General features: G+C 40.2%; 1 protein-coding gene across 1 annotated transcript; it reads left to right on the plus strand.

The window, feature by feature from the left end:
- The first annotated feature begins 87 nt into the window (after positions 1-87).
- Positions 88-15,547, plus strand: pdcd10a (programmed cell death 10a). Its single transcript, XM_072695139.1, has 8 exons — positions 88-228; positions 6,208-6,375; positions 8,310-8,363; positions 10,605-10,722; positions 12,631-12,757; positions 13,348-13,426; positions 14,282-14,364; positions 15,055-15,547. Exons 2-8 carry the CDS (start codon positions 6,286-6,288, stop codon positions 15,134-15,136), a joined length of 633 nt encoding a protein of 210 aa, XP_072551240.1. The 5' UTR covers positions 88-228; positions 6,208-6,285; the 3' UTR covers positions 15,137-15,547.

Here is a 15,547-nt window from a genome sequence, read left to right on the forward strand (position 1 = left end):
GGAAACGTATTTCACGCTTTTAAAAAACTACACTGCTGCGTGTCTCCGCCTTGCGATTCATTCGGCTGTTGGTATTCACAGAAAAAACAGATCCTCCCTTATTTTGTGGATTTTTGTCGTGCTGAAAACTTCCGTCTTCGGTCAGATAAAGACGATAAAGGGGTTGGGGAGACTTTCGGCACACAAAAAGGAGGATTCAACTCGACACACTCTGTTTTAACACCGCAGGTATGAACTGATACACGTAGCTAACCGACGTATCTAATGTTAGTACGTTAGCTTGTACAGGGTACGGTAGTGCTAGCTAGCTAGTTAGCTAGCTTCGTAGCCGGCGGCTAACTTAGCTAGCTAGCTTGCTTCACGACCCCATAGTTACAAAGTCAATCGTTTTAATTGCTTTTTAAGCGTCTGTTGTCGTGTTTACTGTTATATTTAGGGGTTATGTGCCGTTAGGTACGAGGTATGGTCGATTCGAAGCCATAGAAGTCAGTTGGTTGAGAGATCGCCTATGTGGAAGCTGCTAAACTAGCTTAGCATTCAGATTGGGTTGATGTTAGCTAGCTCAGCTAGATAGCACAACGAGTTCAACGTGCAAAGATGGATTTTAGAGGGCAAAATCGGTGTGACGTATCTACACTTTAAAGACGATCTGATTCCTATCGTACTCCCTTTTCCCCCTAGAAAACTAGCTTCCATTTACACCAAGTGGGCACTTTATTAGGAACACTACTAATACTTGTCTCAAAACGGCCTCCATTCTTTATGGCATGGACTCTACAGTATGTTGGGTTCATTCCTTTAAGATTCTGGTGTTAATTCATGTTGGCGTGATTGCATAACTCAGTTCCTGCAGGTTTTTCCAGGAGAACTGTCTGTCATGCTCCGACATCCCAAAGCTGTTCTACTGGATTCAGATCTGGTGATTGGGAGGGCCACTGAAGAACACTGAACTCGTTGTCATATTCCTGAAACCAGTTTCAGACTTTTACATTTGTAAGAACTTTACGAAGTAAATGTTAGAAGAGGGTAAGCTGTGGTCATAAAGGGATGCTCATGGTTACCAACCATTACACCACCTCCACCAGCCTGGACTGCTGACACAAGGCCCAACCTGCCTGTTCATGTGTCTGTGTGCCTCAGTAGGAATTGAGATTCATCAGATCAGGCATCCAGCTGACCGATAGTGGTAAGCCGGTGCCCACTGCAGCCTCAGCTTTCTGTTCTTGGCTGACAGAAGTGGAACCTAACTTGGCCTTCTGCTGTTGTAACCCGTCCGCCTCAAGGTTAGACGTGTTGTGTGTTCTGAGATGTTTTCTTGCTCACCACAATTGTACACAGTGGCTTTCTGAGTTTCTGTAGCCTTTCTGTCAGCCCCTGGGCATTTTCTGTTGACCTCTCTTTTCAGCAAGGCATTTGCGCCTACAGAATTGCTGCTCATTGAGTGCATTTTCTTGTGTACACTATTCTGAGTATTCTGTGTTAAAAATCCCAGGAGATCAGCAGTCTTAGAAATACTCAAATCAGCCTGTCTGACATGAACAATCATGGCATGCTTAAAATCACTCGGATTTCATATCCGTTGTGAACATTACCTGAAGCTCCTCGACCGTATCTGTATGATTTTATGCCTTGCACTGCTGCCACATTATTGGCTGAATAGATAATTCTAGGAATGAGTAGATCTGCAGGTGTTCCTAATAAAGTGCTTGGTGAGAGAATATGGGATGACTCCTTTTTTTTTTTTGCCAATGGGATGTTTTCATGATCCCATTTCTAGAGAATATACATTTTGTTTCATTCTTGGTACAGAATTTCAATTTCTGTTTCCAAAGACCGATTCCTTTTTGAATAGAGATGGCAATTCTATTTCTATTATGTCTGTTCATTAGACACTGTTTACATGTATGGGTGCAATCAACATTATTCAAACCCCACTGCAAATTCTGTTTATTAGCAAAATGTATACACTTTCCTATTTAAGTAGCTCAACACAAATTCTACGCACAATGTTACCGGTAACAACAATTCTTCAATCCATTTATGATGAGCACATTTAGCTGTTATGCCCTGCTGCCAACATGATTCATAGCCAGATACCAGCTTTTGGCAGTGTTCCTGAGAAATCCCATTCCTCATGGGCCGTGGCCTCCAGTTCACTAATATTTTTGGGTTTGCTGCTGCAACCACCTTCTTCAAATCCCACCATAGGTTTTCTAGGAGACTCAAATCAGGTGACTACGATGACCACTCCAGAATCTTCCAGGGCTTCTTCTGAAACCAAGCCTTTGGTGGGCTTTGAGATCTTGCTTGAGCTTATTGTCCTCAAAGGTGCAAAGCAGCCCCAGAACATCGCAGTGCCACCACCATGCTTCACTGTAGACAGGGATACTTCAGCCTTTCTCCTCCAGGCGTAGCGCTGATCCATACACCCGAAAAGTTCCAGTGTTGTTTAATTGTTTAGAATACAGAATCTAAGAGGCTGTAAACATCCCCAAGATGCATTGTGATCAGATTGCGATCGGATTACGACCAGATCACTTAAATGTTCCTTGCTCTCAGTTTCGCTTGTGTGCGCTTATGCTTATTTACCGGTATATGTTGCGATTTAAATTGTCCATTGCATTTTCTAATAGAGCTGTTATGGAAATTTGAGAACAATTGTTCCACTGCGTTGTACAACCCCCATTGTTCCTTTAAACCCCACAGCTAAGTGTTTCACTCTACCGGCTAGTATGTACGTTTCCCACCAATGTATCGACTTCTCTCGTGTTCACACTGAACCCCTTCCTCTTTGATTAGCAGGGAATACCTGGAGACAAGTTTCTGTGTGCAAGGTAAGGTGAAGTGTATAAAGGCTGGAGAAAAGCAATAAGCAGCTCTTCATTTCTTCATAGTCTCATAATCTATGTATTGGTAATTAAATTCAAATTTTTACATTAGCGTGATGCGTATTTTCTTACCGCTAATAAGCTGAGGTGTTTTCCCGACCTCCGGGGTTATTGATGGGCGTTTCTGTGACTATTTTGTAGCAGAATAAAGGATGCAAATGCAAGTGCCTTCTGATGAATAGCCAGGAGACTGTCCCATGCATCACTCGGACAGATTGGACCAGAGCTTTTCGAAGTGCTGAGTGTGTTTGTAGTATCGGGGCTCCGTGCCAGCAGAGCCTCCACATTCGTCGTTTATAATTAATGTGAGTTATGAAATACAGAGGGGATGTAAAATGAGATTTAATGGCCTGCAATAAGCCACTTAATTTAAACAATGCGCTAAAGTATTTTTTGACCGTGTGAAATAGCCTGACGCATAATGAAATGTCTTCTCGTGTGCAATAGAGCGTAATTTCACAATATAATAATGTCTCCCTACTTTTTATTATTATTATTAATTTTTTTAATGCTAAACCTCATCCCTGTATGGTCTTGAGGGCTTGCGCATTAGTCGAATCACTTTTACGGCAGTGTTTTAAAATTGCTGTTATTTCTGATTGAAACCGTGCCTTTGTCTTTAACTAGTGGATATGTAAAGTGAAAGCTAGCATGCGGCTGCTTCCTGCTTCAGGGTGTTGGCTGTTTGGATGGAGCGTCATCAGAAAGGAACTTTTTCAGGAGTCAGGTGTTGGCTGGCCTTTGTGATGAGGAAGTGCAGCAAGTGATTCACCGTTAGTAACCTGGCAACTTTACAGGGCTCTTATACACACTGAGACACCACTTTATTGGAAACGCCTACCTTTTATACCCACACTCCCAGGGCACTTTATTAGAAACACCTACCTTTGAGTGTAAGTACACGGGTAACTTTATTGGAAACGGCTACCTCTACACTGTACCTTTTTATTTTTTTAAACCATTGAGTGTAGATACGCAGGTCGCTTTATTGGAAACATCTACTGCTATACCCTTTTTTTTAGAAGCCTTCATACCTGAAAATCACTATTAGAAACACCCACCTTTATACCTACACTCGCTGACCAGTTATGTGGAAGAAAAAAGCTGGTGTTTCCAAAAGTGGCCAATGAGTGGAAGCACAAGGTAGGGGTTTCTAATAAAGTGGCACAAGGTAGCGAATCAAGTGTCCTTAGACTGAAGGTCAGTCAGTAAGTCCAGTAAGTCCGACAGTGTGTGTGTGACGTCAGGGGGTGTGTGAGAATGTCAGGTAGATAAGACGTCTTTCCACCGGGCCAAAGGCCTCCAGCCTGGAACTGTTTGATTCTGGCTGTAGATTTGAGACTGTGACTCATTTTCCCATTAATGTACCTGTGGGAACTGTGGGAACAGCAAGACTAAGAGTGTGTGTACATATCTTATTGCGGTCATGTGAAAATCTTCATTTTTGTTGTTTTTCACTTTTGGATCATATGAATCTGGCAGTTTATATTTATACTTTATATTGTGTGAAAATTCCATGATGAGTGGACCAATAGAAATGCACCAAAATGCTCCTAGCTGTCTATCGATCAAGCTATCTCACCCCTGTTGACCAACTTCAGTTTAGCTCCGCCTATGCATAAGTGCCTTTTTTTATTGAGCCGCAATAAAAAAAAAAAACAGCCAATCAGAATAGAGCTCAGTGTCTTAAAGGTACAGTAACACACACAACCTGTTTATTTCGAAGGAATAAACATAGAAAGAGTAAAAATGTATTCTAACTGTTTTTGTTTATAAATCTAAGAATCTAATCTATAAGGATCATTAAAAAGCAGGACGAGTGTAAGATATGCCACCTATAGATTTTAGAGATCAGAGGAGTGATCTGCTAGTTTGTTTGAGCAGAATTAAATTTAAGTTGTTGGAGTGTTCAATTCAGTCACACTGGTTCTTAGATTTCTGATTTATTATTATTATTTTTGATAAACTCCTTAGAAAATGCTTGATTGTTGTGAACAAAAGGTCCATCTATTATGTGTGCTAAGACACTCTAGTGTCAGTTGAATGTGTGGTTCAAATATCCTAAATGCCATTAACAAAGCCTGCTGGTTAAAGCTAAAAGTCAAAAGTCAAAGTGAAAAACAAGGTGCTGTCTCATCAAGATAAGTGGACGTGTTGACGTCTTTGGCCCATACCACACAAGCCATTGAGAGAGTCAGATTAACACAGGGAAGGAAGTGGGGAATAATGCAGATTTAGTGTAAACTAATCTTAGCCTTTGCACTGTTTCTGCTCTAGACATGCTCTTATACCTTATTTTTAAGGCTGTTTTTTTATATTTTGGGTATATTTAGATTCAACATCTGAGCCTCATCATCTTCAAAGTGTCTACTTTGGTATGCAGAGCTGCTTTGACCTAAATAATGATCTGAGAATTTTCTTTTCTTAAAAACACAGATTAAAGGTGGTTCAGAAACTTCCCCAGTCAGAATTGTTCACAGCGACAGTGAATGGAGCCAAAACATCTCCCTCATCAAAAGTTATTACACCACATGGTTATGAATACACGGTCAGGTGCCTGAGACACTGTTTTACTAGAGGTTTGAGAAGATTTTGGATCTAAAAATCATTGTCATTAAAAAAGTGGAGGGGTGCGAGCAGGGTATTTTCTACTTGAAGATCATCACACATCATCACCCTTGCATATACAACTCGAAAGACGCATGTAAACAAATACAGTAAAAAGTAACAGGAATTTCTAATTGTGAATTGGTTAAGATCTTATAAGCTAGTTTGAATAACAAAGCTTGGTTCCAGGTTTCATGCTCTAGACAGCATGTGGATGTGTTTAATTTCCTTTACCAGCTCACCTGATTTAACATCATTAGGCTCTGATTTATCAAAGTAGGTGTTGGATGATAACTGTATATAATACTAGGCTCCCGTGAGGAGAGCTTTGGAGATGTTTTATTGAACACAGTGATGTAAAACCACAACTTTTTGTGTAAATGTTGTTTTTTTATTTATTTTTGAATTACTAAGAGTAAATAAACAGAGATTTTCCCTAAAATCCTTGCACAGTACTGTATTAAATACAGTAGTATAAGACAGCACAAAAAATGGCCCAATAATTGAGGTTTACTTCTAAATACCATATTGCAATCTAAATAGACTAACAAGTTGTTCCAAACTAACAGACAAAGACATTATTAAAAGCCTGGTGTCCCTAAAACTTTGAAGAGGGTGTCTCTTTTTTTTTTCTTCATGTTTATTCAGCTTGTGATTACTGCTTGAAAATGTCACTGGGCTTGCTTTGCTAACCTGTTCAATCTGCTTGCAGAAACCGCCTGGGCTCCGAATCCACGTCTTTTTCGGGAGTGAATGACGCTCCGCCCATCCTCTAATCACCACGGCGACGATGACAATGGAAGAGATTAAGAATGAAGTGGAGACTGCCTCGATGGTTTCCATGACTCTCTATGCAGTGATGTACCCAGTCTTCAATGAGGTGCGTTTGACAAGCAGACTGATAACCATGCAGCCCCACAGTGTCCTAAATGTCTCGAAACAACGCTGCAGACGTTTTCACAACAGGCCTGTCTGCTTAAGGCTTTGACTGTTCCATGTAGTTAAGATTGCATAATATTGCATAAGATTCTTCTCCAAACCACAGCCCTTACCTAACGGCTTCCCGTAGGCGTCCATGCCAGACTAGGGCAAAAAAAAAAAGGGTTTTAATATATTAAGAGGTGTATTCAGATGCTAGATGCAAAAAAAAAAATAAATAAATAGAAGGCATAATTTCAGTAAAGCCTTATCAAGTAAATACCAAGCATCCTCTAAAGCTCACACTGTTCTAAACCACCGATTCATAGGCCTGTTCTGAATACCCTACAGAAATTGACATACCGTCATCAGGGGCGAGTGGTGGGATGTGGGTGCACGTAACACGTAACTGGTGCAAGAGGCATCATATTACATGGTTATTGGTGTACTGTGCTACAGAGTGTCCGCATTTGGAGTTTTTTTAGGCCTGAAACATACTCAATGCAAGTATGCGCATGCAAAAGCCAACACTTAACAAATGCAAATAGAAACTCAACAGGTTTACTGTGGTGATTTAAACACGCCGTGTTCAGTGGTGCGATAGAGGACAAATCAAAACTGACCTGGCATGAAAGTTGACTGGAAAAAAGCACGCCAGCGGTACAAGACAACTTGGCTATTGCAGAAGTGCTCTTTGCGGCAAAGCTCTGAATGCTACTCGTGCTTGTGTTTTATGATGAAATGCGACATAATAAATTTTATAACACAACCAGGCTTAAAACCCAGTCTGTGTAGCTCAATACATCTGCGTTAGCATCCTTTACTTATTTTATCATTTTCTAATTCCCCAAACCCACAATGCTTCCAGTGCTAGCAGTGAGGAGGCTTGCATGGTCTTCCTTCAAGACACCTGAAGAAGCACCACCATTTCTTTTTAACCTGCCACTAATGCAACCCCTCTGAAGCGTAACACGCTTTGAGAAGAACGCTAATTTTGTTGCATCAGCTAACAGACACACTGGGAGAAGGAGGACCCTCCTACCCAGCCAGAGAGCAAGAGAGAGGACAGTTATGCTCTCTGGAACTGCTGGGGATTAGGGATCAAACTGGTGACCTCCTAATGACCAAGGCAGCACTTGGAAGCCATATCATATTTTGAACCCGGGCTCTAGTTAGGCCTGCTAGAAATGGCTGCATAATGACCTGTGGATATCTTTACCCAGTATGTGGGTACCCTTCTATTGTGCAACGCATTGTAGGTGATTGGGAGAGTCCTAGTGAGTGGGTAGGTTAATTGGCTCGGCTAAGTTGGGTAAAGATAACTAAAGAAAATACACGTCTTATTCAAAGATGTTTTTGAATAATCTCGCAGCCCTACAGAAACTACTGGATTTGTTGTTGCCATCTGTAGTTTGCCTCTGTGCATCATTAAAACCGGTAATCATCCCTTCCATACCCAGAACTCCGCTTAATCAGCAGTGCATGTGGTTCCAGCAGCACTGCAATTAAAAGCTTCCCGCCTAAACGTAAGGAGCCACACATAGTCACCTTTCTAAAGTCCTAAATCCGTACACTTATACAAAGACTTACTAATCCTAATTATACTCGCTCAATCCCTCCATCAGCAGAGCACATTCGCAAACGTACGCCACAGCGCTCAGCTGGCGTTTTTTTTTCTTTTTTTTTTACTTTTTTTTTTTTCTCCTCATGTTCGCTCCCCCGAACTCTTTGGAGACTTAATTATGCGCCTATTTAATTAGAGCCAAACGCTCGCTCACGACAGAGACTTAATGTCTCTGTCTTTCCTGTAATACGTGTCTGTGTATAATGTATGCAGTGTCAGCTGTGGGGATATAGGGTCTCTAACTCTGTGTATGTGTGTTTGCTTGCTTGCAGCTGGAGAGAGTGAACTTGTCTGCTGCACAGACTCTGCGGGCAGCTTTTATAAAGGTAAGCGATGCACCTCCCAAGCCTTAGAGGAATGGTTTGGGAGAAAGTCAATTTTACACTGTAGCTGTTATGCTAATGTAGGTAACAAGTAGGGGAAAATGATACCTGTCAAATTAGAATAGTTCTAAATAATAATAATAATAATAATAATACACACAGGTTTTGTCCCAATTATGAACTAATTAGTAATATTAAGTTTTTGAGTTTGACATATGAGTATGGCATATTATATCTAGTATATAATGGTATTTACTATTATCCCACAATGCAAAGAGAAACCGAAAAGGAGGATCTACTCATGCCCAGGACAGTTATTAGAACACCTGGTATGTCGTCTATACCTTTTAAAGTGTTAGTGTGTAGTACACAATTGGGATGCAGCCACACGCTTCTCATACTCTGAGGAGTTTCTCAAACAGGCACAACATCATCCTCTTAAATGGGTTCGCTATGTCCAGAGGGATGTAGACTTCTGAAGTTCCATTTGAAGTCCTCCCTAAGCCTTTGCTGTTATGGGAAGGCATTATACCAGATGTTGGAACTTTGCTGTGAAGATTTGATTGCATTCAGCCTCAAGAGCATCAGTGAGGGCTGATTAGTTCTGACACTCCAACTCATCCCAAATGTATTAGATGGAGCGTCATCCTTTACTCCAGAGAACCTCACGGCCCAGTACTGGGGGGCTTTATACCCCTCTAGCCCCCTCTCGGCATTGGGCGCAGTGATCTTAAGGTCACCCGGTCACAGCTGCTCCAGACTGCCCAGTTCTAATGGTCAGTGCTTTTCTATAAAAGGGTGTGTGCACACGACTGAGCCCTGTATGACAATCGAACACTGTATGTCTCAATGTTCTCAAAACCACATAAGCAAGCAATTAGAGATTACAGAATATGCGCTTTGTGGAGAGTTTGCAATGATTTAGACATGGAGTTGGCACTATGCTAATGGATGGGGTGTAAGCCTTCATTACTCGTTGTTAGTGTGAAACTAACTTTAGACCCCAAACATGTTTTGGGTAATCAACTCCATTGGACATAAGGAGAGGCAGGCAACTGTACATGAATCAATGGGAAGCTCTTTTTAAATGGCCACCACAAAGTTCTCTTTCTGTGTGGTTCTCCAGCCTCTACTGTTCCTGGAGTTGAATATTCCCGCTGCTCAGTTTGCCACAGTGTGGCCAAACTTGTAAACAATGTTTTATGTTGGTTTCATTGGGCTTTTTAAATCCAAGCTGTGAAAGAAATCCCTGGATGCTATCAAACGTTAAATATTAACACAAGTACAAATATTGGTCAATTTGCTGTAATGGTTTCATTTCCAGTCTAATCTGTCTGTGAAACTAACTAATCTGCAAAGGCTGTAAATACTGGCAGGGCCCTCTGTTTAGTCTTTAATGGATTATAAGATTAGTGACAGTTCTGCTGTCCGTATATGTCACAGACAAAAGCATAGATAAACGGTTACACATTCAAACTGAAAGACTGCTCTGTCTGTTCTGTGTAGTCCAGAAAGAATGAGATTGATGTAGGCCTAGAGAAATAGGCTTTAGTTCTGTGTGTTACACTGTTATGTTGTGTCCATGTTGATATGTACTGTTTTAGTAAGGTGTAACTATGTCAACTCTCTGAGAAGTTTGAACTTGGAACTGTGCATTTAATTCTAAACCCTCTTTGCAATCGGCATGTGGGCTGCAACCCGCTCACTTCGCCAAAGTTACATAGTGTCGTTTCGTACATGCTGAGTCTAGATTAGCAACAATAGCAGTGCTGCTCTCCCTATTACAGGTCGGTGGAGGGCCACATTCATCTTGAAGTTGTTGAAATGTACAAGGCTCAGAAATGAGGAAGCTGTCTGCTGTTCATGCTGATTGTGTCACAGGTCTTTTATTAGGAACAATATCAACATGGGCATGCTTGTAAAATACCTCTCAGCAGCTGCATTTATCAGCAACCCAAAACATTAACAATATATCCATGCCAGTTGTGCAGATAGTAGAGTTGAGTTTCCACGTTCATGCATTTTAACCTCTTCAATCCTATCATTTTTAGATATTATTTTAAATAATATTTAGTATTTAATTATTTTAGTATAAACATAAAACTTATAAACGTATAAACTGTTGAGGGGGAAGAAAAGGATTAACATGAACTCATTAACATGGAACAGCTGAACTTCCACCCTCAGATCGATTAACTATTTTGAGTCGGTGAATATCTGTAAACTGTGTTCGTGGTTTTACAGGCGGAGAAGGAGAACCCTGGTCTGACACAAGAAATCATCATGAAGATATTAGAGAAGAAGAGTGTGGAGATCAACTTCACTGAGTCGTTATTACGCATGGCTGCGGACGATGTCGAAGGTATCTGTGTATGCGCATGTGTTTTTTGTATGCTCTGATGATCCAAAACTTTATGACCACCTGCTTAATAAGCTGCTGGTCCTCCATGTGCTGCCAAAATGCAGACCTCTGAAGGTATTTGTGTATCTGTGACCCAGCCATTCCATCCTTTTGTCCTGTAATTTGTGAGGGGGAGCTGCTATAGATTGGACGTGTTGTTCCAGCACTCTGTCTACATGATTGAAGGAAAAAAAAAAAGGGCTCACTAGACCACCTTCTTCCATCGCTCTGAGGTCCAGTTCTTACACTTGTGTACATAGAAGGTGACACTGGGCAGAGGGGGGGGACCACTCTCGGGAGGTTCTCAACCCCCCCCCCCCCTTCTGCTGACCCAGTCAGCAGAACATAACCATTTGACCCTCAGTGGCTCAGGTCTTTACGTTGACTCTTTCTCCACATTGACTACGAGAAGCAATTGTTCAGTTGCCGTCTAATAGAGGTCCAGGACCCTCTCAGGTAGCACTGTTACCATTTCATCAGCACTATTCTCTTCATCTGTGAGCGGTCAGAATTTCAGCGCATTTCAGCATTTTACCTATTGCACTATTCAAAAGCAATGTTTTTACACCTTAGGAACCGTGCACATCTCTGCCCTAAATGCTTAAAATGCTTATACATGCATTTAATACATGTACTATTTTAGTCTCTTATCTCCTATAACAGTTTATTTTAAATGTATTTTTTATTGCTTTTTATTATGGTGAACTGCCCTTTGAGGTCAAACACCTGTTGTGCAGCTTCAGACCTCTAGGTGGAGCTGTTTCCCCACAAATGTGAAAACTCCTGTTTTATGGTGGTATTTTTCTCTCCTCATAATTTAATTTCCTCCTCTCTGCAAGCATTTTTGTCACATCTTCAGATTTATGCTACTAATGAATTCACAGGCACACGGAGAGAATCCAGGCAGCGGCTTGTGTTTGAATTTAAAATTTACCTCCATCATTAAGCCTGGCCCGTTTTCATACCTTAAGTCCATCTTTGCTCTCTCAACTGTAATCTTTTGCTGTACTTGTGTGTGTCTGTGCGGCACAATGAATAACACCGCTACCTGCCAGTGAGCTACCACACAATATGGGAGACTGGTGTTCGATTCCCGCTCTGGGTCACTATGTTGTGCTACACCAATAAGAGTCTTTGGGCAAGACTTCTAACACTACATTGGCCCATCCCTGTAATATGGGTAACCTTGTAAGTCGCTCTGGATAAGGGCTTGGAAGAGAGTAGCTGACTCGGGCTAGGTAGTAATGGTGATATAAATTGTGATAGTTATATATAGTTATAAATATATAGAACTCATCACACATCATATATAGATCTCACACTCATTATCTTATGCAAGTTTGGGCACCTTTGGCCAAATGACACTAGTCAAACATGGGCTCCTCTAAGTAAGAAAGGCTATAAGGAGAACTGTGAAGGTTAGGATGAGATATGAAAGAACAAGAAAACTTTCAGAGGACTGCTCATATGCTGGTAATCAAAGCGTTCAACAAACGTCAGGAAGGTTTCAAGGAGTCAAGAGGGCAGTGCACTCTTCCACTGTGCAGCATTGCTTGCATAAACAAACTCTTCATGGCCTGTGAAGTAAGTTTAGCTAGTGACCCAATCACAAAACTCAACACATGCTCTGGACTGATGATGTCAAAACAGAACTCTTGGGCCGCAATCAGCAAATGTAAATCTGGAGAAAAAAGGCAACTGCATATCAGGGAAAAGAAAATCTTGCCAACTGTGTACCACGGAGTTGAGTGTCCATAAAAGAGAACCACACATCATCCGCAACATCCCTCTTTAAGCAAATGTTTTACCATGCCCCATTAGAAGCCTGGTGTTATTGCAGCAGTTAATGACTATGTTTTGTGGGTGTAGAGTACATGATCGAGAGGCCGGAGCGCGAGTTTCAGGACCTGAACGAGAGAGCTCGAGCACTGAAGCAGATCCTTAGCAAAATCCCAGATGAAATCAATGACAGAGTGCGCTTCCTGCAGACCATCAAGTAAGCACAAGCACACAAAGGGTGTGGAAAGGTGTTTTGTTATACTTGGATGTAAACTTGGTCTGATGTGCAAATCATGAAGTATGAAATATACTGTTTGCAACATAAATATTTAAATATTGAAGTACACTGTATACAGCTTAAATGATCAGTGTTCCAGCTAAAGTGCAATATGCATACAGTCAGGTCATATCGTATGTGACCGGGGACGAAAATACATGCACACAAATGACACTCATTTTGTTCACCGTCCTTCTGGACCAAACGAAAGAAGCCGAATTTCAGACACCAAACATGACTAGACTGATCGACTATATTTGACGTAAGGGGGTTTTGTTTAAAAGAGATTTTTCTTTACTATCGCTTTAATCATTCAGGGTTATTTTCCTGAATCTCTCTTCTGGCTTTTCTGGTGTTCAGTATCCCCAGTGTTGTTAGTTTTATTAAAGAAGTTGATCAAAATTTGCTGAAAAAGTCAATAAACCAATAAAAGACATGCTGAGTTTTTAACATTTTTTTTATTTATTTCCTTTTGTTGCTCTGTGTGTTTGAGAGATGCGTATGAAGCTTTTCCTATTTGCCTCCCACAGAGACATAGCGAGTGCCATCAAAGAACTGCTGGATACGGTCAACAACGTCTTTAAGAAATACCAGTATCAGAACAGAAGAGTGAGTCTCACTCACTTTCTTTCTTACGCTTTCTCACTCTCACTCTCGCTCACACACTTTCTCATGCTAGGGGTGGGATAATCGATACTGAATTTTCCTATCCTGACTACGGGGGTTCTATCTTTGATACATATTTGTGTTTGAGACTTTGCAAACACAAGTTATCTGTTTGATAATTGAATAATGAATGATCCTATGAACTAATATATTAATACAGGCAGTAATGTATCTTCAGTTAAATAAATAAAAATGTATTACATTAATAAGAAAATTAAATCAATGCATGTTTTCTGCCTCTTAGTGGATCATCTGTGCACTGCATGCGCCAGAAAAATACATACAGATTTCCAGTAGTTATTTGATTATTCAGGCCTTAACTATATAATCTTTGAATAATGTTATATTTCAGAATTACTGTTTTAAGAAATAACACATAATTAAAGAAGCTGTTTACACAGTAGTGGGAGGCAGACAACAGGGCTGTCGAGTTCAGTGGAGTACATACATTTCCCTAATTCTACTGACAAAAACACAATACTGTTTCTGTTGGTCCAGTAACTTTTAAATATTTTTATATTATGTCCCTTTATTAAGCTGAAATGAAGATTGAATAAAAATATTATAATTATGATAAAATCGTGCATTTTATGAGCTAGAAGACCTTTTCTGAACTGTCAGTATTGGTATTACAATCAACATATTAGCATTGACATTAGCCTGTTTATTAGTATCCAATCAAATAATCTGTAGTATTGCCCATCCATAACAAACACAGCGCATACACACAATTATTGTCATCATAAGTCTTCACCTGCAAATTCTGGTTATTAATTAAAGTTTCTTTGTGCTTTTCAGGCACTGGAGCATCAGAAGAAAGAGTTTGTGAAATACTCCAAAAGCTTCAGCGACACGCTGAAAACGTACTTCAAAGATGGAAAGTAAGGAGCTCCTCAGAACCCCATGCATATTTAATCTGCTTTATGGGCCATTTTACTTTGCTGTTATAGCTTTAAATCACAGTTAATGGTCTTGTTTTAATTTGAACTCCGACAGTCACTTCATACACTTTCATATTGTGCCATATGAAAGCATGTTGTGATCAAAGTATGACAGGCTTATTGACACAGCAAAAAAATATGACCTTTACTTTTGTAGAGTACACTATCAATTAGTTTTCAGTGGAGCATAAAAATAAATAAACATTGTTGGTCAAACAAACTGTTGGTCAGCTGGAGAGGACAATCAATCGTAATAGCAGTGTTGAGTATTTCCATTAAATGGTATAAATATTAACAGTGAGGTCTGATTTTGCTTAGTCATGGCTCTAAAATAACTATATAATTTAATGTTTTAACCTGCACGAACACTCACTTTCCTACATGTATATGGGTTAAAGAGCCAACTTGTATTAAAATACACACCAACAAGGTGGTCATTATTGAATTTTGCGACCAGCCTAGAAATTCTAGATTCATAACAGCAGCAGCAGTATTAGGAGTAGTACTGATGATGATGATGATGATTAAAATAATTCTAATAATTGTATCTTAATAGCTTAATAATGATAATGCAAACAAGTTATTGGTCTGTGTATCTTAACTGTTACATATTCCCCCTTTTTTTCCTAGGGCAATAAACGTGTTCATCAGTGCCAACCGGCTGATCCACCAAACCAACCTGATTCTTCAGACATTTAAAACCGTTGCATAAAGAATCAGCCTTTTCCCCCTCCCTCTTTCATTTTGTAACTTTAATATAACCTTTTTATGAACATGTACAAACTTTTGGACTGTGTAATTTATGAATCCTGTCTCATGGGGTGAACACTGTAGGCTTGATTTTTTTTGCTTTCTTTTTTTCCCTCTTCTAATTTCTAATGTTCCTCCTGTAGCTGGGTTAGAGGCCCACAGATTTTCATGCCGTTTTATTTTCAGCCACTTCTTCCCTCTCTTCCTCCCTTTCTCTGTAAATACTGAACTTTTCCTTTCCCATCTGACCACGCTCAGCTCCGGAGAACCAGAGTGGACAGATGGGAGTTGTATATTTAATAATTATTGGGTAGCAGGAATATTCAGCTAAGTAAATAAATACACTGCACATGTTGGAAAGGTTTCATTGGAA

This window comes from Salminus brasiliensis, chromosome 13 (assembly GCF_030463535.1).
Source record: "Salminus brasiliensis chromosome 13, fSalBra1.hap2, whole genome shotgun sequence".
Classification (NCBI taxonomy): Eukaryota; Metazoa; Chordata; class Actinopteri; order Characiformes; family Bryconidae; genus Salminus; species Salminus brasiliensis.

Bases quoted from the DNA above. Each gene is read 5' to 3' on its own strand.
- pdcd10a (XM_072695139.1), top strand. From the start codon at position 6,286: ATGACAATGGAAGAGATTAAGAATGAAGTGGAGACTGCCTCGATGGTT. The intron at 6,376-8,309 runs GTGCGTTTGACA...GCTTGCTTGCAG, and splicing joins TGTACCCAGTCTTCAATGAG to CTGGAGAGAGTGAACTTGTC. The intron at 14,365-15,054 runs GTAAGGAGCTCC...TTTTTTTCCTAG, and splicing joins ACGTACTTCAAAGATGGAAA to GGCAATAAACGTGTTCATCA.